The 21,264-nt window shown below is 70.4% G+C and overlaps 1 protein-coding gene across 4 annotated transcripts; it reads right to left on the minus strand.

The window, feature by feature from the left end:
• Window positions 1-1,692: 1,692 nt before the first annotated feature.
• HTRA3 (HtrA serine peptidase 3) lies at window positions 1,693-19,384 on the minus strand. 4 transcript variants are annotated; one of them, XM_045573958.1, is made up of 9 exons: window positions 18,762-19,384; window positions 9,560-9,664; window positions 9,161-9,383; window positions 8,352-8,546; window positions 6,440-6,472; window positions 5,265-5,379; window positions 3,985-4,033; window positions 3,544-3,639; window positions 1,693-2,516 (listed from the first exon to the last, which is right to left on the minus strand). In XM_045573958.1, the coding sequence occupies exons 1-9, from the start codon at window positions 19,367-19,369 to the stop codon at window positions 2,351-2,353; spliced, it is 1,590 nt and encodes a 529-aa protein (XP_045429914.1). In that variant the 5' UTR covers window positions 19,370-19,384; the 3' UTR covers window positions 1,693-2,350. The 4 variants fall into 4 exon arrangements, with proteins under 4 accessions (XP_045429914.1, XP_045429913.1, XP_045429916.1 ...); XM_045573957.1 differs by having other exon boundaries at window positions 3,985-4,060; XM_045573960.1 differs by having other exon boundaries at window positions 3,985-4,060; window positions 9,560-9,659; window positions 18,762-19,268.
• Window positions 19,385-21,264: the final 1,880 nt, after the last annotated feature.

The raw sequence follows: 21,264 nt of genomic DNA on the forward strand, positions 1-21,264 counted from the left end.
GTGTGATGCGGAGAATCCAGGTAACCGCCCACCTGGGGACCTTCACTGACCACAGCAGTGAGGTCTTCTCGATCATGTGGCGGGACCCCCTAGGTTCTCAGGGTTACAACATGGACCCTGTGGGGCCCCTTTTCAGCCCAGCCACAGAGGGTGTGCTCAGTGGGTGTGGTCAGGGCAGCCTGGGGGAGGGTCCAGGTGGGGGGAGCGGCTTGCACAAAGATGGGGGCTGGGGGGGGCGGGGGGAGAGAAAAATGAGAGCAGCAGGGGGTCCCCGAGGGCCTGGCGACCGGGACTGAGCGGGCAGCGTGGGGCTGTGTGTGGCGGATGCTCCTGAGCTCCCTCGGCCCCTGTGGCCGGACACTGCGGACACGGAGCTGAGGCAGCTGTTGGCAGGTGGCCCCACGCCCGGTCCCCACTGCGCCAGGCGCCCCGCTTCCCTGAACTCTGACCCAGAGTCTCCACCTCCGGTCCCTCTGCTCTGGACGCGCACATCCCGGGGCGGGGCGGGGCCCTCGACCTGAGCTTCCCGGCCCCACGCCCTCCCCAGCGGATGTTTGTGCTGAGCAGCTGCGGCCACAGCTGCCCGCCCGCCCGCCCTGGAGGCCGGCCACTGGCTCACACGTGCCCCGTCCTCTCTGGACTGGGTCCCGCCTCTGCCCAGGGGGCTTCGGGACCCGGGACCGGACGCTCTGTCCAGGCGGTCGTTGTGGTTCCGGGCGCCTAGGGAGGGGCCCTGAGGCCCAAAGGGGTGCCTCTCCCTGCGGGTGCTGCCAGTCAGCCCCGGGGCCAGGCAGGCAGGGTGGCTGCGAGCCCAGTGGGGGGCGGGGGGGAGTCGGTTAAAAGCCAGGCGGTTGCACAATGGGGGCAGCTGCGGCTGAGAAAGTTGTTTTTCAGGCGCACAGCTGAGCAGCAGCTGGAGGCACGCTCCCCGTGCAGGCAGGCGGGCTGGCGGGGGACAGGCGGCCCCCTCCTTGGGAGCCGGGGTCCATGTGGGCGCTGGAAGTGCACGAGGCCAGGGGTGTTCACTGGGGGTGAGGGGGAGGGGCGGTGCTGGGCTCCCCAGCACTCCACCCCCTTCTCCCAAGATCCGGCCTGCCCCCCCCCCCCCAGGTCCCCTGCGGCCGAGAGGGGCAGTTCTGGGCTCAGAGCCTGTGTCCCTCTCCCCTCGCCCGAGCATCTCAGCCCGGGACCAGGGCGGCGAGAGCAGGAGCAGCCGGTGCGTCCAGCGGCTCTCCCCCTCACAGGTCTGGGCGTCACCCCGCCCCGGAGGCCGCCAGCTCCGGCCGCACCCGCTGGCTTCCCCCGCCCCCACCCTCAGAGCCATGGACTGACTTACCCCCACCCCCACCCGAGTGCGCACACACGCTCAGCCCAGCCCGCGCGGAGGTCTGGGGCTGGGCCTCCGCAGGGTGAGGGGTCGGACGAGGCTGGGGCGCCGTAGGAGGCTGCTGCCCCATGTGAAGCCACGGGTTCGCCCTCGCCTGCCCGCAGGGAACCAGAACCGGGAGCCAGGCCCCACCTTGCTCTTGGCCACAGACCCCTCTCATAGGCCCAGCCCGGCAAGGTCACGGCTGGGCCCTCCACGCCCAGCTCCCAGCCCACCCCGCCCTGCCTGGACCCGCACACACACCCAGGCCCCTTCCTCTCGGCGGCCGCGGCCCGGCACCTGGCTGGGTGCAGAGAGGAGAGGTCTGTGCTTGTAAACTTTAATTCCGTACAGTAGAGAGACACGGGCACGCGGCAGGGGCTGGGCCCCAGAGCTCACAGGCACCGGACGGCGCCCCCGCTGACGGCCATGCCTCCTGCTGCTCTGGGTCCAGGTCAGCTCAGCGCTCGGTCCTGCAGCCCCCCCCCCCCCCACCTCCCCGCGGTTCCAGCTCCCCGCCAGCCCGTCTCCCGCCAGGGGAGGGCCTCAGCCAGCCACAGGCTCCGGGGCAGCAGGGCGGTCCTGCGTGCCCGCTCCAGGCCAGGCTCGCCCCGAAGGGCGCCAGGCGGTCCTGGTCACTCGCCGTGGGGGCCGTGGGGGCCGGGGGGCCGGGGGGCCGGGGGTTTGGGAGCTGAGCCCTGAGGTTAGCGTGGGGAGGGCGGTGGGGGGAGGAGCGGTGCAGAGGCGGGCGGTGGGGGTGGGCCTCTGGGGCTGAAGGCGTCTCGTCTGCCCCGACCGGACCACACGCCGAGGACTGGACGGTGGCCTCGGATCACTTGTCCGAGGGGCCGCGGCCGCCCGCGGGCACCGGAGCGGGGGAGCCCGGGCTGGGGTTCGGGCCTGGCCGGGCCCGTGGCTGTCGCGGGCGCCCGGTGGGCGCCGCTGTGCTGAGGACGGCGGTCCCTCGTCGCTCCGTGTGGGCGCTCACAGCACCACCTCGGGGGCGATGCTGAACAGCAGGTCGTCGTTGCCGCGCCGCACCTCCAGCAGCAGCCGCGACTCGGTCAGCACGGCCTCCTGCAGCTCGCTCGAGTCCGCCAGCGGCCGCCCGTTCACCGTGACGATGATGTCGCCGTCCTGGATGCCCCCTCTGCGGCGGCAGAGACGGGTGCGCGGTCAGAGTGTGAGGCCAGTGTGCTCCCCGGCCTGGCCCCCGCACAGGAGGTGGCCGCCGGCCTCACACGCCGGGACGCGCAGTCTGTTCCTCCGCGAGGCCCGAGGGCGCCGGGCCGCTGCCCCTCAGAGCCTCGGCCTCCGTCCCCTCCTGCAGGGAAGCGCGCTCTGCAGGAGCGGCGGGTCCCGGGAGCCGGCCGGACACGGTCACGGTTCCTGAGACGGTGGCCGGGAGGCGGGGCTGGCCGGCTGGCCTGCCTGCTGCATTGGACTCACTGCGACCTTCCCACCACCCAGAGGGCGGGCAAGGCAGGGCAGTGGTCGGGTGTCTGGCCTGCAGTGCCCAGGCCCACACATGCCGGCTGTGTGACCGTGCAGGGGCCCCTTCCCTGAGCCTCAGTCTCCCCATCTGAGAAATGGGTGGGCGCAGGCTGCTGCACCTCCCGGCTGCTGTGCGAAGCAACTGAGATGATGCATGTGGACCGCCCAGCTTCAGAGCAGCCCGGAGCTGGTGGGGGGGGGGGAGACACTGTTTCCAGCTCCCGGGTGACAGCTGGGGGCCAGCCACCCGCGCAGCCCACCCACATGCCTCGGAGCCCTCCGCCCAGGAGGCGGGGCTTGCCTCAGCTCAGGGTGTCGCAACAGCACCCTTCCTCTAGTACCGGAAGTGACAGGCCTGAGGGGAGGGGGGCAGGCTGGAGCACGGGAAGACAGACGGGAAGACAGAAAACCTGGGCCAGCTGCGGCCCATGAGGGCCAGGCTCGGGGCAGCGCTCCGTCCCCCGGGGCCAGGGGGCATTCAGGCCCTGGACGGGCACAGCCAGCGCTCTGAGGGACACACCCTCTCCACCTGCCCCTGGCTCACAGGCCAGGCCAGAGCCCACGCCCCCTCCGCCCCCGCCCCCAGTCCTTCGCCATCGTGTCTTCTGAGGAAGCTCCAGCAAGGCCCCAGGAGGTCTGGCCGCCCCCCCCCCAGCCAGCCCCCCGCTTTCCCGGGAGCCCACCTCTGAGACGGGGAGTTCGGGACCACCTCCTGCACGTAGATGCCTCTGCTGACCTCCGGGAAGTCCGGGTTGTTGGCCTTCAGCTCCTCCACCAAACTGCGGAGGCAGACCCGCGTGAGGCTGCCTCAGGGGCGCCCCTCACAACCCACCGGATGGGACCCCGCTGGGCCCACACCGCCTGCTCTGCCACCCCCTCCCGCACGGCCACTGGCTCCGTCCGTGTCCCCACTCCACGGCTCCTCAGGAGACACCCCGGGGAGGTGGGTGATGACAGTGTGGAGAGGAGGGTGGTGGGGAAAGGGGAGGAGGCACAGCAGGCAGAGGCCTGGCCTGAGCTCCGCCAGGCGCCTGCGGGGCGGCCGAGGGCACCTGCAGGCCGTGCGCCTGACCCGGCGGTGGGACCACGAGGGACGCGGCGGGAGCAGTCGCCCGGACACCCACCTGGGGGTGATGGTCCGCATCCGGATGCCGATGAAGCGCTTCTTCCAGTCTGCAACGGACGGGGCCGTCAGGACCTCTGAGGAGGGGGGGGGGGGTGTGTGCCATCCTGCCCACCCCGTCCCCCCCGGGCCCTCTCCCCTGGGCTAGTCCGGAGGCTGGGAGCAGCCCGGGCCAGTCTGCTGGCCTCACGCCCCCGCACCTCAGCCACATCCGCCCGCATCGGCGAGTCAGCGAGGCTGCCGGGTCTCTTAGGGCCCACACACAACACCAGCTTTATTTGTGGGTCTGGTAACATCAGAAACTGAAGTCTGAAAGGATGTACCAGCGAGGAGAGCCTCGCACGCGGGCAGGATCTAGGACTCAAGCTGATGAACGCTGTGTAAGGCCCGCACAGGGAGAACTAGAGGCCACGGCGGGAGACCACAGTGGGAGGCCACGGCTGGGAGACCATGGCCAGGAGGCCACGGCCAGAGAAGCCACGGAAGACAGATGGGAGGGGACCAGTCTGTGTTCACGGGGTGGGTGACGCAGTGTCACAATGACAGCTCCCCAAACCGACCAGAGTCAATGAGGCCGTCAGACCCCCGGCAGGGTTTGGGGCTGGGACTGGTGAGCTGACTCTAACCTCTCTCCTGGAGTACAGGCTACCCCACCTGACAGCCTGCATGGCCAAGGGCAGAAAGAGGAAGTACTTAGGGACAGGCAGATAGGTGGTAGGAAGGGTGGATGGATGGGTGAATAGGTAGATGAATGGGTGGATGGGTGGATGGGTGGATAGGTGGATGGGTGGATGGGTGGATGGATGGATGGGTGGGTGGGTGGGTGGATGGATGAATGGATGGACAGGTGGATGGATGGATGGATGGATGAATGGACGGACAGGTGGGTGGGTGGATGGATGGATGAATAGATAGGTGGGTGGGTGGATGGGTAGATGGACAGGATGGATAGGTGGATGGATGGGTGGGTGGATGAAAGGAAGGAAGGAAGGAAGGAAGGAAGGAAGGAAGGAAGGAAGGAAGGAAAGAAGGAAGGAAGGAAGGAAGGAAGGAAGGAAGGAAGGAAGGAAGGAAGGAAAGAAGGACCGGGTTCTGACAGTTATAGAGCAGCTCAGTCACAGGGCATCTGGGGAGCCCAAGCAGTTGGAGGCGGGAGGTGAGTCAGAGCCCTCCAGCTGGCCTGGAGCGGGTGAGGAGTGAGCAGGGGCGCCCCACAGGGGAGGAGGCTGTGGGGCCGAGCCTGGCACAGCATCCGGCCTTGCCAGCCCGGGCGCTCGCTACCTTTGGCGTGCTTGTCCTGGACCTCGGTCAGGAAGAGCGCGATGCGGTCGGAGGGGATGGCGAAGGAGATGCCCGCTGCGACCTTGAGCGTGTTGATGCCGATGACCTCACCGTCCTGGGGGTGGGGAGGTCAGAGGGCGATCACTCCGGGGCCCTCAGTGGGGAAGCGCCGTGTCCGGGCCCCACGGCCGCCCTGGCCGTCCACCGGCCGGAGGAGTTCCTGGCCCAGACGCTGTCCTGAGGTGCCCTTGGTCACGTCTACCCTCCCACCGTGTCCTCCACGTCTGCCTGCCCCCTCGCTGGGGCGTGCTGGCGCCCCTTAGAAGCAGTGTCCACTGACCCGGACACCCCCAGGCAGGTCCTGAGGGGCTGGAGCCGAAAGGGCTGTGATGAGGGACCAGGTCCTCCTCTACCCTTTCCTCTGGAAACGGGGGAGCAAGGGGGGCCAGGGAGAAGCACCCCACTCCCTCCTCCCTCCATCTGGACCCGGCCTCCCACCCTGACCCCGTCCTGACCCCCACAGGCTGGGACCCCACCCCGCCTGGGCTGTGCGGCTCCCTGAATTCCTTTCTCCTGCACGTCCGCATCCACCCTGACCTCAGTCCCCACCGCCAGGTCAGGGCTGCCTCCTCCAGGAAGCCCTCCCTGCCCCTCACATGCACTTGGGCGTGACCATGTGTGAACCCTCCCCCACAGTGGGGGCCCCCCCGGGGGGGTGAGACACCTGACAATCCCAAGGCCCAGGAGCCATGGCCTGAGCGTCCTGGTTTATCTTGAACTCGGGCGGGAATGAGCCTGACTGTGGGCCCAGGACAGACCTGGGGAGGGGTCGGGGAGGAGGGATGGGGAATGAGGACACCCCGCATCCTGCATGTAAACCCCAGGACAGGGAGGGCAGCGGATGACGCCCGCCTTGTCTCCTGCCCCAGGCCCCTGACGGCACCCTGACGGCCCCTGATGGCACCCTGATGGCCCCTGACGGCCCCTGACGGCACCCTGATGGCTGCTCTCGGGCCCCCTTCCTCCTCCGAGGAACCCGCATCCCAGGGGCGTGGGCTCAGGGCAGCAGGGGCTCTGGGTCACGTCCTCCCGGCCTCCGGCCCAGCAGCGTTCCTGACCCCCATCTCTATCTCTGACACCCCCCCCCCCCAGAGGCCCGCCCCGGGGACACTTACCAGGTTCACCAGGGGTCCCCCGGAGTTCCCGTACTGCAGGGGGAGACACAGCGTTAGCGGAGCCCTGAGCCCCTGCCCAGCGCCCTGAGCCCCTGCCCAGCGCCCCGAGCCCATGTCCAGTGCCCCGAGCCCCTGCCCAGCGCCCTGAGCCCCTGCCCAGCGCCCTGAGCCCCTGCCCAGCGCCCTGAGCCCATGTCCAGAGCCCCGAGCCCCTGCCCAGCGCCCAATCCCCTGCCCAGCGCCCTGAGCCCATGTCCAGCGCCCGGAGCCCCTGCCCAGCGCCCCGAGCCCATGTCCAGCGCCCTGAGCCCCTGCCCAGCGCCCCGAGCCCATGTCCAGCGCCCTGAGCCCCTGCCCAGCGCCCCGAGCCCCTGCCCAGCGCCCCGAGCCCATGTCCAGCGCCCGGAGTCCCTGCCCAGCGCCCCGAGCCCATGTCCAGCGCCCTGAGCCCCTGCCCAGCGCCCCGAGCCCATGTCCAGCGCCCCGAGGCCCTGCCCAGCGCCCTGAGCCCCTGCCCAGCGCCCTGAGCCCCTGCCCAGCGCCCCTGCCCAGCGCCCCGAGGCCCTGCCCAGCGCCCTGAGCCCCTGCCCAGCGCCCTGAGCCCCTGCCCAGCGCCCTGAGCCCATGTCCAGCGCCCTGAGCCCCTGCCCAGCGCCCTGAGCCCCTGCCAGCGCCCTGAGCCCATGTCCAGCGCCCCGAGCCCATGTCCAGCGCCCCGAGGCCCTGCCCAGCGCCCCGAGCCCCTGCCCAGCGCCCCGAGCCCCTGCCCAGTGCCCCGAGCCCATGTCCAGCGCCCTGAGCCCATGTCCAGCGCCCCGAGCCCATGTCCAGCGCCCCGAGCCCATGTCCAGCGCCCCGAGCCCATGTCCAGCGTCCTGAGGCCCTGCCCAGCGCTCCGAGCCCCTGCCCAGCGTCCCGAGGCCCTGCCCAGTGCCCCGAGCCCCTGCCCAGCGCCCCGAGCCCCTGCCCAGCGCCCCGAGGCCCTGCCCAGCGCCCTGAGCCCCTGCCCAGCGCTCACTAACAGCACTGACAGAGCCACCGTTCATCCCCAGCAGCAGGAAGGCCTTCCCATGTCCCCATTTCACAGACAAGAAGGCTGAGGCCAAGCAGACGCCGGCCGATGACCGGGTCTGGCCCGGGCAGTGCTCTCTGCACAAACCTCCAGGCTCACTACTCGCCCGCGTCCATGTCCCTGCCCCCCGGGGGCTGGGCAGCACGGGGCGGCCCTGGGATGGGACACGCGTTCTCATCCTGGGACCTCAGGGAGCGGGACAGAAGCTAACTGGACCACGGCGGACCGAGGGGGCAGGCGCTGGGCGCGGGCAAAGGTACTTAGGTGTGTCTGTGTCTCTCCGTCCCGAAGGGCCGTCCCCATGCGGGGAGCAGTGGCCACGGACCCCGGCAGGCCTGCACCCGGTACTCCTGGACAGTAAACGTGAGGGGCAGGTGGGCTCTGGGGGGAGGGCTCTGGGGGTGGGCTCTGGGGGCGGGCTCTGGGGGCGGGCTCTGGGGGGTGGGCTCTGGGGGCGGGCTCTGGGGGTGGGGCTCTGGGGGCGGGCTCTGGGGGGTGGGCTCTGGGGGTGGGCTCTGGGGGTGGGCGGGCTCTGGGGGCGGGCTCTGGGGGCGGGCTCTGGGGGGTGGGCTCTGGAGGTGGGTTCTGGGGGTGGGCTCTGGGGGTGGGCTCTGGGGGCGGGCTCTAGGGGGTGGGCTCTGGGGGTGGGCGGGCTCTGGGGGGTGGGCTCTGGGGGTGGGTTCTGGGGGTGGGCTCTGGGGGTGGGTTCGGGAGGGCGGGCTCTGGGGGCGGGCTCTGGGGGGTGGGCTCTGGGGGCGGGCTCTGGGGGTGGGCTCTGGGGGTGGGCTCTGGGGGTGGGCTCTGGGGGTGGCGGACCCGCGGAGGCCGCCGAGGGCTCACGTTGATGATGGCGTCCGTCTGCACGTAGTCCATGTCCGAGTCGCGCAGGCCCAGCTCCTTGCCGTCCCGCTGGGCTGTGCTGACGATGCCGGTGGTCACGGTGTTCTGCAGGGCGAACGGGCTGCCGATGGCCACCACGAACTCGCCGGGGCGCAGGTCTGCCGAGCGGCCCAGCTGCAGCGCCGGGAGCTTTTTCTGGGGGCGAGGGGGGCACGGAGGGGGCTCGGCCGTGCACGCTTGCTCGGACCATGGCCAGGCCCCCCGAAACGGCGAGAAGACCACGGCCAGGCCAGGCCAGGCGGGCCTCCAGCGGGCCCGGGCGGGCACCCACGGAGCCCACAGGTCTCCCAGGGGCTCAGCGTGAGGGGACGCTCAGGGGCCACCCAGCCCACTGGTGGGTCACAGGTCCCTCTGAAAATCAGGTAGGAGCTACGGACGCCATCCCCAGAAAGTGCCCCCACACAAACTGAGGCCCACGATGGGGAGACGTGTGGGAGCCTGGGGCCCGGCCGGCCCCGGTCCTGGACTCCTGGGGCTTCGGAGCAGCCATGCCCCATCCCGCCCACCACAGCTGCATTCCTGCAGCGGCCAGATGGGCAGGCGCCCTGGGCCTGGGAGGGGCCGGGGACATGGTGACTTGGCAGCCCCGCTCCCGGCCAGCAGGAGGCAGCCTTGCTCTTGTCCGATCTGACCTGTGAAGGGACAAACCGCTGGTCCCTGGGCCTCGTCCCCCTGACTGTCCGGGAAGGCCGGCTGCCGAGGCTCTCCTCTGGAAGCCGTAGGCCCCCCTGCGCCCCGCGCCCGCGCACCTTGGGGTGGATCTTGATGGTGGCGATGTCCGACTTCTTGTCGATGTCTTTGATGGTGGCCTCGTAGGTGTCGCCGCTCTGCAGCTGCACCTTGAGCTGCTGGCGGCCGGACACGGCGTTGGTGCTGGAGGCCACGTGGGCGTTGGTGACGATCAGGCCGGCCTCCGACACCAGGAAGCCGGAGCCGCTGGACAGCGGCACGTTGCGGCCGAACAGCGGGTGTCTGCGGGCAGGTGCGGGGTCAGGGCTTGGGGCTCGGCCAAGGGCACACGGCAGCCAGGCGTCGGGGTGAGGGCCGCCTGACCCCAAGCCACTCAGGCTGCTGCTGCCCCGGAGCTTAGCTTGGGGCTCAGATGGGGGGGTGCTGCGTGGGGGGTGAGGGGGCGGGGGGGGGCACACCTCAGGAAGAGCTCGATGTGGACCACGGCTGGCGCGATCTGCTCCACCACGTCGGCGATGAAGTTGAACTTGTACCGCGGGCTGGTCAGCTGGTGGAGACCTACGCTGGCAGGAAGAACACGGGGCGTCAGCGAGTCCCACGGCGAGGGGCAGGGCCTCCTCACCCAGGAACCGCTCCTGCTGAGCTTCCTCCCATCGCCCCCCTGGGCGCTGCGGGCCAGCCCGGAGGCTCAGAGAGGTCAGGACGCTGGCTCTGGGCTGCACAGCCGTGAGGTGCCAGTCAGGCTGGGCCTGGGCTGGTCCCCATGGGGCCACTGCTCTGCCATATGCAGCAACGCCCTGCATAAGGGCACCGTCCCTCCCTGTCCGTCATCAGAGCAGACTGGGTGAGGTCCTCCTCCAGAGCTGTCCCTCCTGGCCTGCGGGCCCCTCGGGCCTCCATCCGCAGTCCACCGGCCGCACCGCGGCTGGACTTGCCCGGAGGCTCACACTGCCCTGGTCCGCCCCGGCTCAGATTCCTGCACCCGTCAGCAAAGCGGGACTGCTGCCCGGGGGCCCACGCCGGAGGCCCCGGCCCCGGCCCCCGCTCAGGCAGAGACCCGGCTCTGCCAGGACCAGCGACCTCCGGAACCCGGGCGGGCGGCCCAGCACTGCTCTCGGGGGTCCCGGCCGGAAGGAGCACTGGGCACCGAGCTCCACACACCCAGCTTGGCCAGGCGGCACCGCGCTCTGCTGTGTGGCTTCAGGCAAATCACTTACCCTCTCTGGGCCTGGACTTCTGGTCTGAAGGTGAGATTGAAGACCCCTCCCCCTCCTGTGGGGCCGGGTGGGAACAGGGCTTGTGCTGAGGGACACCCCGCCTCCCTGGGGGGCATGCCACACGCCCTGCCACCTGCTGGTGAGCGAAGGGGGGCCCGGCCCGCAGAGCCCGGCGCGGCATCAGCCCAGGTGACCTCTGGGAGCGACCGAGGCCGGAGGCAGAGGCAGCGAGGGCAGCGTGGGCACAGCGGGGAGCAGGCACAGCCACTCAGGGACAGCCAGGGACCGCCCCAATTTCTCGTGGGGACACCGGGCTGTGAGAGGAGGGCGCACAGCTGGTGAGGGGTCCCAGGCTCCCTTCCTCAGGCCCCTGAGCCTCATGCCCATTAGGTCTGATCTGGGACGCAGAGCCCGGAGGAGAGCTGGCCCCAGTCCTGGGGTCCGAGGTGGCGAGGAGAGCCCACCCCCATCCCTCTATGGCCACCCCCGATCCTCGAGGCCCACCCCAACCCTCGAGGTCTGCCTCCAGCAGCCGCGGGCACTGGCCACAGCGGGTCCAGCCACCGCGGTCAGCCTGAATCAAAGGCCGCCTGTCCGGATGGCTGGAGCCTGGCTAGGAGGCGGGCGCATTGCCAGCCACTGCCGGCTCCTCCCTGACCCACGGGGGCAGCCTGTGGGCAGCCAGGGGCCACGGTGCCAGGGGCCTCTGCCTGGAGGGTTTAAGGCCCAGAGGCCATGGTGCGGCCAGCTCTGTGCTCCCGCAGCCTAGGTCTCCGGGGCTGTTCCCCGTGGGGCGCTGCCCTCTCGGCACCGCCCAGCTCTCCCCACCGCCCGAGGCCGGGCCGGGCTCAGGCCCTCACCCCCGGCAGGACGGGACCCAGCCCTGAGCCCGCTGCGGCCCAGGCTCTGTCTCCCGCAAGACACTCCCCCCAGGCGACCCCCATCCCAGGCCTGGAGGACGCCCAGCCCAGCGGGCACCGGAGGCCTGGCGAGGTCTGCAGCTCTCGGGTGCACCCGGGGCTGCCTTACCCCCGCCCAAGGCTCCACCCACGGAGCTAGGCTAGTGGGGGGCTGGGTCGCCTCCCCCTCCCATGTCACTGGTTGGGCCCCTTGCTCCGAGTTTCTGCTCCATCGCCCACCATTCTGCTCCCACCCGCGAGAACAAGGGGCCCAGCTTGTCGCTCCAGCCCACCTCCTCCAGGCAGCCCTCCGCAGCCCTCTCCTTCAGGAGTGCCGGCGTGGGGCTCCCACACGCCTCACCCAGCGCGGGCGCTTGTGTGTCCTGTGCTCAGCGCTTAATGCTGAGTGCCTCCTGTGTGTCTGCGCGGCCGCAGGCCCGAGACCGGCCACGCTCAGTGTGATCAGGGATGGTGCCCCGCCCAGGCCCGGAGCAGCGCAGGCGGGGGAGCAGCCAGGGGAGCAGCGTAGGCTGGGGAACAGCGCAGCCAGGGGAGCAGTGCAGGCAGGGAAGCAGCCTCACACAAAGGGAGTGGACTGGCTGCCTCTGCACTGGGTCCCGCGTGACCAGCACAGGAGGGTGAGATGTCTCCTCCAGCAGCGGCACACGGTCACGTGGCCTGGTCCTGGGCTCAGCGCCCGCTGGAAGCCCCTCAGGCACGTCTGTCTCCCCCCACCTCGCCCTCCCACCCCCGCCAGGCCCCTCGGGTCCAGGGAGTCCACACGCTGTCCTGGCAGCTGAGGTCCTGACCCGGTGCCCTGAGAACAGGCGGCCTGTGGCCTCGGGCAAATGCCGTCCTTCCCGCGCAGTCCCTGCAGAGCCTCCTCCGCAGCGAGGCACGGAGACCGCCCTCCGCCTGCAGGAGGAGGAGGCGTGGCCGCACCGCACAGCCGTGCGCGGGGATTTCGGGAGGCAGCCCGGGGGTGTGTCCTCCATGGGCTTTCCCAGTGACCGCCAGGCAAACACGCACATGTCTCCACACAGGTGGGGAGGGGAGAGGAGGGCCTGGCAGAGGCCGGGCTGGGCTGGGGACAAACAGAACAGGCCAGGCCCTGTGGCACCCTGTCCCCAGAGGGTGGGCAGGCAGGCCCGGCCCTGTGGCACCCTGTCCCGGAGGGGGAGGGCCCTGTGGCACCCTGTCCCGGAGGGGGAGGGCCCTGTGGCACCCTGTTTCCGGAGGGGGGAGGGCCCTGTGGCACCCTGTCCCGGAGGGGGAGGGCCCTGTGGCACCCTGTTTCCAGAGGGCTGGGAGGGCCAGGCCCTGAGGGGCTGCAGTTGCTCCAGGGAGTCACCAACAAGCTCCTTCTGGACAGAGACAAGCCTGGTGCTCCCCACGGCCGGCGAGGAACCAGCTCAGGCAGGACCCATGGAAGGCTCTGGAAACGCTTCAGAAAGACGGGAGGGAAGGAGAGGGGAGGGAGAGGCAGGGAGGACGAGGATGTACCTCTGGACCCCCTCTGACCCAGCACACAGTAGGGCTGCAGGCACCACCACAGGAACCACGGTCAGCCCACTACGCAGGCCTTGCAGGACCAGCCTGCATGGCCCACTTCCCATCCTGGGAAACTGAGGCTGGAGGTGGAGGTGGCTGGGAGGGGGTGGGACCTCGGCGCCTGAGCCCTCCTGGACCCCAGGACCCGGAGCACCTCCTGGGGCTCCCCTCAGCCCTGTCCCTTTAAGCCGCTGGGCGGGGGGAAGCTGGGGGGCGAGGCCTGGCTCCTGGTCCTCCTGTCCGGGGGATGAGTTACCCTGTGAGTCAGCGGGTGGGAGGAGGGCTCCCACCGCCCTTTCCACATGGACCCTGGCCGCGGCTGGCTGGGCGCGGACGGCGTGTTTATTTGGGGGTCTGGACAGCCGCCCCCACCCTGGGCTTGGCCAGCGTTCTCAGTCAGCACCCTCCCCGCAGACCCAGCTGCTAGCACTTCCTCCCACAAAACAAACCATCCCAGGCCTGGGCGGTGCAGCCGGAGGCTGGACACAGAGCAGCCATCGGCTGGCCGTGTCCCGAGGTGCCTCCCGGGGGAGGGGCAGCGGGAGGAGAGATGGCTCGGCTCCGCCTGCCGGCCCTGCCCGCTGCTTCTGGGGTCGGTACGGGCGTCAGGATGGCCACGGGCAGACGGGCAGACAGAGGACCGGCAGCCGCAGGCCGCCTCCCCCGGAGCGCACAGCCGGCTCCGGACCGCCCCATGGGGACCCCAGCACGAGGGGCAGTCCAGGTCCCTGCCCGGTCCTGGGAACAGAGGCCCCGTCACCCTGTGGCCAGCTGTGCCCGGGGCCGCGAGGGCCATAGGGCTGACCAGGGGGGCACAGTGTTCTCCAGGGACAGGGAGCGGCCCAGGCCCTCCACGCCCCCCGCACGGCCCCAGCCCCGCCCCAGGAGAGGCAGCTGTGAAGCCCAGAGCCGCCTCCGGGCCAATTCCCAGACAGCCCCCGTGTTTTTCTTTCTCCTGCGAACGTCCGGTCCCCAGGAGCCTTCTCCCGCCAAGGACAGCGGCTGGGATCCCACCCCAGGCAGCTGCAGCTCGGAGGGGGCCCAGGCTCCTGCCCTGCCCCTCCCCCGGCCACGCCCACCACACCGGGCGGGGGCCCTGACATGGCAGTGACTCTCACAGCGTTTCTGCCAGGCAGGAGCCCTCAGCTCCTCTCCAGGCGAGGAAGGGCTCAGCGCGGTCAGGAGACAGACGGGAGGCCTGCCCAGGCCCACAGCCAGGCCCTGGCCTCTGCCCCAGACTCGGCCCCGGCCCTGCCAGTCCCCGGCCAATGTGCCTGCCCGCCGGCCCCGGGAGCTCACCCGCTGTCCTGGGCGTGGGGCCAGCCTGGCTCCTCGGCTCTGAATTCCTCCAGGGCCGCCAGCTGGTCTGAGCCTCGCCGGCCAGTCTGCTCGCCGGCCCTGCAGACCGGGGGGACGCCGGGACACCACGGTCCCCGATCCATCGAGGCCCTGGAGGGCCCTCCTCCTGCAGGGAGCCCTCCCTGCCTGGCTCCCTGGGGAGCCCCGCGGCAGCTCTGGCCCGCAAACACGCCTGGCTCCTTCCAGGCCTGCCCGCCTCCCCTCCCGCTCACAGGCCCGTGTCCGCCAAACCACCGTCTGTCAGCACGTAGGTTTGTTCCTCCGGTGCCGATGGGCCTTCACACCACGCAAAGCACTCTTCACTCCTGGGCTCACTCCCTGTCCAGCCAGCCCGGTACAGGGACCTCCGCGCTCCCATTCCACAGATGGGAAAACCGAGGTGAGGGCGCTCAGGAGACGGCAGAGTCTCGCCTTGGGACGTGGCTGAGCTGGGACCATCCCTGCGCAGCCGGCCCTGCCCACGGGAGCCACGGGGGCTAAGCACACAGAGGGCAGGTGGACCCTGCTCCCACCCACACCCCCATCCCACCCCGCCCCGCCCTGGCCTGGTGCTCACTCCGCTCCTGCTCACCCGCGTGATGCCCGGGGTGGCCGTGGCGGGCAGCTCTGTTCGCCTCCCAGAGGCCGGGGGCTCCTGCAGGCCTCTCACACATGAACTTGGGACAAGGACAGGGACCTGGCTTTGGCGGGGGGATGGGGTGGGGCTGCCAGGGCGGCCGGGTCACAGAGTCCCCAGGCTGGCGAGGGGATGAGCCATACCCTCCGGATGACACACACACACAGCGCATGGCCACTGACCACAGACAGAGCCACACGCTGGCCACACTAGCGTCACAGAGCCCAGCCCCCACGGACACCCTCCATGCCGCGCCCCCCCCCACCCCCGCTCCGAACCTCACCAGAGCTCATCATCTTGGCTCTCCAATCAGCTCCTCCAAGGGCCCCCATCCCTCTGCCCTGGCACTGCCCCCAACCTCCAACTCCATCAGCCCTGACATCCTACAGCCTCCAGGGCCGCCCCTCCCCCTCTGCCCCGCTATCACCAGGCCTTGTCAGCTCCCGCACCCAGGACACTGGCTGGGTCCCTGCACCCTCTGTACACGCCTGTTACCCATACAGTTCCTCAGCCCCCCCTCCCCCAGCCCAAAAGATGGGCCGCCCTGTGGCTGCTCCATCTGCATCCACCTTGCTCAGCACTGCCTGCCAGGCTCCTGGGCCCTTGGTGCTCATCCCTCCACGCCGGGCGGGTGCCACCTCCTCCAGAAGCCCTCCCTGATCTACCCCTCTGGGCCTGCACGTCCTCACCGGCCCCTCACAGATGGACCGGGGATTCCCGGGGGCCCTGCCAGGGGCGGTGCCGGTGGGAGGAGGTGGAGGCCAGGCGGGAGCCATGGGTGGTGGGAGCCAAGGGCGGCAGGCTGTCAGGAGGGAGAGGAGAGCCGAGCCCGAGGGTGCCTTGGGGTCCCAGCTGCCCTCCAGGCTGGCAGGTGGTGCCAGAGGGAGGCGGAGGGTGAGGGTGCTTTAGGCCAAGCTCTGGCTGCAGTCACTGGCCAGCCCGGGCCTCACGCTCCCCTCTGGCTGCCCTCCGGGCTCCCAGGGCCCTGGCGCCAGCCGCCCAGTGAGGGCCAGACCTGCAGTTCAGCTCTGCTGCCTGTGGGAGGGGTGCGGGGGAGGCGGCATGGGGGGGCCATCTTGCCTGACTTGCTAAGAGGATTAAAAATCAAACACTAACAAAGCTCTCCGGGAAGCACCGCCGGGAGCCACGCGGGAACCTGCTGGGGTTGCAGATAAAAGCTGATTACGAGATGCCACGTTGTAGGACGCCCGGGGCTCCGGGTTCTGAGTTCCCTGCGCTCAGAGGCCTGTGCCTGCAGCGGGCCGGAGGCCGGGAGCCTCCCAGGGCCCAGGGGGATGGGAGGCCTCCGCCCTGGGCAGACCCTCCGCACCCCTGGTCTCTGAGCTCCCGGTTCTGTGAGAGAGGTGGGTGCGCACACCACGTGGCCGCACTGCCTCCCGGAAGTGGTGAGCGCTGGCCCGGGGGGGAGGGGCGGGGGGGGCACGCAGGGACAGGGAGGGTCGTAGGAGATTCTCCATCCTGTGGTGACTCACAGCACCTACTGTGCGCCAGGCTCTGCCTCCCCCTCCCCCCCCGGGAAGAGACAGACCCTGCCCCCGCCCCGTGAGGCTCAGAGCCTGGTGCCGATGGACAGAGCCCTGTCTACAGGCGGAATGAGGGTCTGGGGGGACGCCAGGGTGCACACCTGAGGCTGAGGGGGGATACCGAGGCAAGGTGGCCAGGGGGCAGCTCAGGCCACACGACGGGAGGGACGGGACTTTGGGCAGCGGGCCCAGCATGTGCAAGGGGCCTGGGGCGGGAAGACCGTCTGGCTGGGGCACAGGGGAAGAGAAGGCGCTCGGGGTGGGAGGGCCAGGCAGCACGGCACTCGTGGGGCAGGGTCAGTGTTAGGGAGCTGTGGAGGGCACCCCGCAGAGGACGGGCAGGGCAGATTGGTCAAGGTCATGTGCACCGCAGAGGGAGGAGGCGTGAGGACGAACGGGGAGGCCGGAGTTGTCAGGGCGAGTGGGAGCCATGCCGGCTGGGGGACGCATCCAGGTCGAGCTAAAGCCGCCTCTGGGTGCGCGCTGAGTAGTGAGAAGCAGAGGGTCAAAGGAGGCAGGCTCTGACCTACACGCCTTCGCAGCCAGGACACGGCCAGCAGGGCACAGGGCTCGGCTCCGAAGAGGCCACCAGAGTCCGGCCTGGGGGAGGCTGGCAGGGCTTCTGTGCGTGAAAGCTCGTTCCGGCTGGGCCCTCAGAGGGCGAGGGGACCCTGCCCCAGACCCAGGCCTGACCCGACTCCAGGCCTCAGGGACCCCCTTCCCCTGCTGCAGGTGAAAGCCGGGGACCTCCAGCCGGTGGCTTTCAAAGCCGGCAGCCTAGAGGCCAGGCCTGGCACGGGCACTTCCTGGCCCACTGACCTCAGATGAGGCGCTGGCCCTGGCGCTGCCCCCTAGGCACGTCTGCGGTGCACGCAGGGCCGGACGCGGAGCAAACGGGCCGGCGCTGGCGGAGGCCTGGCTGTGTGAGCACTCACAGGCCAGTGACGCTGCGGGCACTGTGTCAGCCCCAGGCCTGCGAGCCTGAGGTCAGCATCCATCTCCCGACACCCAGGCCCCACGCTCTCGCCCTGACATGGGTAAGTGTAAGCCGGAGCCTGAGCATCCCCCTCACTTCCCTTAGGGCCCCCCCCGTGACTCTCCCCTGTCACCAGGGAGTGCCAGCTGGTGCTTCCCAGACGGAGCTCCCCGGAACCCCGGTGTGCCCGGAGCACCTGGTGTCCCAGCCGGAAGGAGAGGCTCTGCTGCAATTCTCCTGGGAAACGCTGGGCGTTGTCATTCCTGTGCCTGTGCATGAGTGTGTGTGTGCGCGCCTGTGCACGTGTGTGTGAGCCTGTGCACGCGTGTGTGCATGCTCTCACTGCAGGCTTTCTCGGAACCTCTGACAGACTTCCTGGACTCAGACGCTAACTCCCAGAACACCAGCCGGAGCGCCGGTCTACAGAGTGAAGTCTATGCGTGATGCTGTGGCCATGGGTCATCCCACCCCTGCCAGCCTGCCCAGCCTGGTGTCACACACACGGGCACACACAGCACACGTGCACACATGTACGCATGTACGCCCCCCCCCCCCACGCACCAGCTGCTCAGAGCTATGTGGCTCCCCACCTGCCCTCGCACAGAGCCCGCCTCCCCGGGCACAGGACTGCTCGCCCCACAGCCGTTCCGCCTGGCTGCCGGAGGGCGCCCTCCGCTGGGGAGTCCCCCGCCCTGAGGGCTCCCGGCACCGGGAGCGGCGCCCTGGCGTCTCCCGCTCGGGCCGTGCGGGCCTGATCCACGACCTCGGGTCCCTGCCTTCCCCAGCGGGGCCAGGAGGTTTTCTAGCATTTTCTTCCATGCCGAGGGGCAACCCGTGTGGCAAGAATCAACCTCAACCTAGGCCCTGGCCGGTATTGCTCAGTGGAGAGCGTATCGGCCTGTGGACCGGAGGGTCCTGGTTTGATTCCGGCCGAGGGCATGTGCCTCGGTTGCAGGCTCCTGCCTGGCCCAGCCCTGGTCGGGGCGCGGGCATGTGGTGAGCAATGGATGTGTTTCTCCCACATGGATATTTCTCCGTCTTTCCCTCTCTTCGGAAACCCATGGGGAAATCCCCTGGAATGAGGGTTAAAAATAAGTAGAAGAAGAAGCAGCCTGGGGCCAGCCCCAGGTCGGGCTCCAGGGACTGAGGAGCCCCAGGGCAGCCTCTGCAGGGGGAGGGGGGGCCCTCGCCGCCCAGACCCACAGCTGGCAGCTGCCCATGCTGAGTGCAGCGACCAGGAAGGAAAACACTGACTGTTGGTCTGGGCACCGGCCTGGGGCCTTGGGGCCAGGAGAGAGCCCCCCCCACCGCCCCACACCCACACACACAGCCACGGACATGGACCCTGGAGGCTGCGGTCACCCCTCGGGGCCTCGGTTTCCCCACCAGAGGGAGGGCGAGCTGACTGCCACCCTCCACTCTGGCGCTGAGCCTCAGTTTCCCCTGGAGAAGCCTCCGCATCCCTCCCGCCACCAGCCCGCCCCGGCCCCGCACTCACCCAGCGGGCAGGCGCCCTTCTGCAGCTGGCGCACGGGCGCCCCGGAGAGCCGCAGCGCCCGCCGGCTGGCCGCCTGCAGCGCGCACACGTTGGCGTAGGTGTGCCCGTCGGTGCCGCACACGGCGTGCGCCCAGCGGCAGCGGCACAGGCCGCGCGAGCACTCCAGGCTGTCCCCGCAGGGCGCGTCCAGCGGCCGGCCGCACGGCTCGCCCTCGCCGGCCGCGCACACCAGGCAGCAGCCGCAGGGGTCGGGCGCGTAGCCGCCGGGGCAGCGCGGGCTCGGGCAGCGCGACACGTCGCAGCGCGCGGGGCAGGGCGCCGCCGGGGGCTCCCGGGCCTGCGCCAGCGCGGCCAGCGCGGCCAGCAGCAGCGCCGGTGCCCGCATGGCGAGGGCGGCCGGGGCCGGGGACACGGAGGCCGCGGGCCGGGCGCCTGCGGGGAGCCGGACGGACGGACGGGCGCGGCCACAGGCGCCGGCGGCTCGGCTCAGGCGGGCGGGTGCCGGGACCGCAGGGGCATGACCGCGGCTGAGGACGGGAGAGGCTCCGTTCCCTCCGCTCCTTCGCTCGCTCCTGGGCTCCCGGCTGCAGGCGGAGGGCCCGGCGCATTTAAGGGGAAGCCCGGCCCCGCCCCCCTGGAAGGGGCGGCCCGGCCTCCCGCCAGCCCCGCGCCCGCCCCAGCCGGCCCCCGCCCAGCCTTCCCGCCGGGGCCGGGGCCTGGGCCCACCCAGCGGCTCAGCCCTGGGCCTGGGCTGGGAGCCCACGATGGTGACCTGGGGGGGCCATGGGGAGGCGGAGCCGCCTGCACCAGAAGCGCCCCTGTCCAGGGTTCCAGCAACCCGAGCTGCCCCCCTCCTCCCCAGCCTGTCTCTGCCCCCCCCCCTCCGCCTGCTCCCTCCCCCCAACCTCCCCGGGGGCCCTCAGAGCGGGGCAGGGTTGAGGGGTTGGATGGATGTCCCCCTGCCCCCGCCCCCACCTCCATCAGGGACAAACCCTCACGCCGGGGATTTTTTTCCTTTTTAATATTTTCTTACGGATTTCAGAGAGGAAGGGAGAGGGAGCAAGAGGAACAATTATTGATGAACTTCCTCCTACGTCCGCTGACCGGGAAGGGGCCCCCTGGGCGACGCCTGGTCTTATAGGCTGGAGCGTGGCCTCTCCCGGGGGGCTGGTCCAGGGTCCTCAGCTCTGCCTCCAGTCCGTCTCCGCGCATCTCCTAGGATGCTGGGGAGCCCCGGACAGCAGGCGGTGGGGTGCGGTGCTTCACCCAGTCTGCAGGGACTGGAAGCTGTTTCTCCTCATTAACCGCAGTCTGAGGGCACTTCAGGCCCCATCCCCGCCCAGGCGCCCAGGGCCAGGACAGGAAGTGAAGCCACTGTGATGGGGTTGCGGGGTCCGAGGAGAGGGCTGAACCCCCTCTGAAGGTGAGTGAGGTTTGGGTGTGGTGAGGGGACTGGGAGCTGGCGGAGGACAAACTGGAGCCGGCCACCACCGCTCCCACCTGCTCACAGGCCAGAGCGAGCACTCATCCATCAGGAGAGGACGGCGTGCTGGCCGGGGCTGGGCCTCCATCGGAGAGGACGGTGTGCTGACCGGGGCTGGGCGTCCATCGGGGGGAGGACGGCGTGCTGGCCGGGGCTGGGCCTCCATCGGAGAGGACGGTGTGCTGATCCGGAGCTGGGCCTCCATCGGGGAGAGGACAGTGCAGACTGGGGCTGGGCCTCCATCGGAGGGAGGACGGTGTGCTGACCGGGGCTGGGCGTCCATCGGGGGGAGGACGGTGTGCTGACCGGGGCTGGGCCTCCATCAGAGAGGACGGCATGCTGATCCGGAGCTGGGCCTCCATCGGGGAGAGGACAGTGCAGACCGGGGCTGGGCGTCCATCGGGGGGAGTACGGTGTGTTGACCGGGACTGGGCGTCCATCGGGGAGAGGACAGTGCTGACTGGGGCTGGGCGTCCATTGGAGAGGACAGTGCTGACCAGGGCTGGGCCTCTATTGGGGAGGGGACGGCATGCTGACCGGGGCTGGGCCTCCATTGGTGGGGACGGCATGCTGACCGGGGCTGGGCGTCCATCGGGGGGACGGTGTGCAGACCCGGAGGCCAAGCCAGGCCTATGGAGCAGAGGGAGTGGCCCGCAGGTCCAGGAGTGGCTCCTTGGGAATGCAGGAGGTCGCCGCCCCTCTGCACAGAAGAGGAGACTGGGAAGGGTCAGGGGCTCCGTTTCTTGCCCAGGTGGGGAAACTGAGGCCACGCTCGCAGGCCTGTGCGGTGTAGGATGGCATCATGGCTGCTCCCGGCCCGGGGCTCTCTGTGCTCAGTGTTACCTGACTCCGTGTCCGCGGCCCCGGGGCCGGGATGACCCTCAGAGGAAGGCTCTGGAAGGTGGAGCCTGCCCACAGCAGGCAGGGACTCAGACCTGTGGTCCTGCCAGCCAAGCCCAGCGCTTCCCTCCAGACCACACTGCCCGCGTCACCCGACCTGGCCTCTCCCGCTGCCTGCAA

This window comes from Pipistrellus kuhlii, unplaced genomic scaffold (genome assembly GCF_014108245.1).
Source record: "Pipistrellus kuhlii isolate mPipKuh1 unplaced genomic scaffold, mPipKuh1.p scaffold_m20_p_58, whole genome shotgun sequence".
In the NCBI taxonomy this organism is placed as follows: Eukaryota; Metazoa; Chordata; class Mammalia; order Chiroptera; family Vespertilionidae; genus Pipistrellus; species Pipistrellus kuhlii.

What these genes read in the sequence shown, in the direction of transcription:
- HTRA3 (XM_045573957.1), bottom strand. Translation starts at nt 19,369, where the DNA reads ATGCGCCGGGCCCTCCGCCTGCAGCCGGGAGCCCAGGAGCGAGCGAAG. An exon ending in GAAGGGCGCCTGCCCGCTGG is followed by an intron (nt 9,665 to 18,761) that starts GTGAGTGCGGGG and finishes TCTTCCTGCCAG; the next exon opens with CGTAGGTCTCCACCAGCTGA. An exon ending in GGGGACCCCTGGTGAACCTG is followed by an intron (nt 5,380 to 6,439) that starts GTAAGTGTCCCC and finishes CCCCACCCCCAG; the next exon opens with GACGGTGAGGTCATCGGCAT.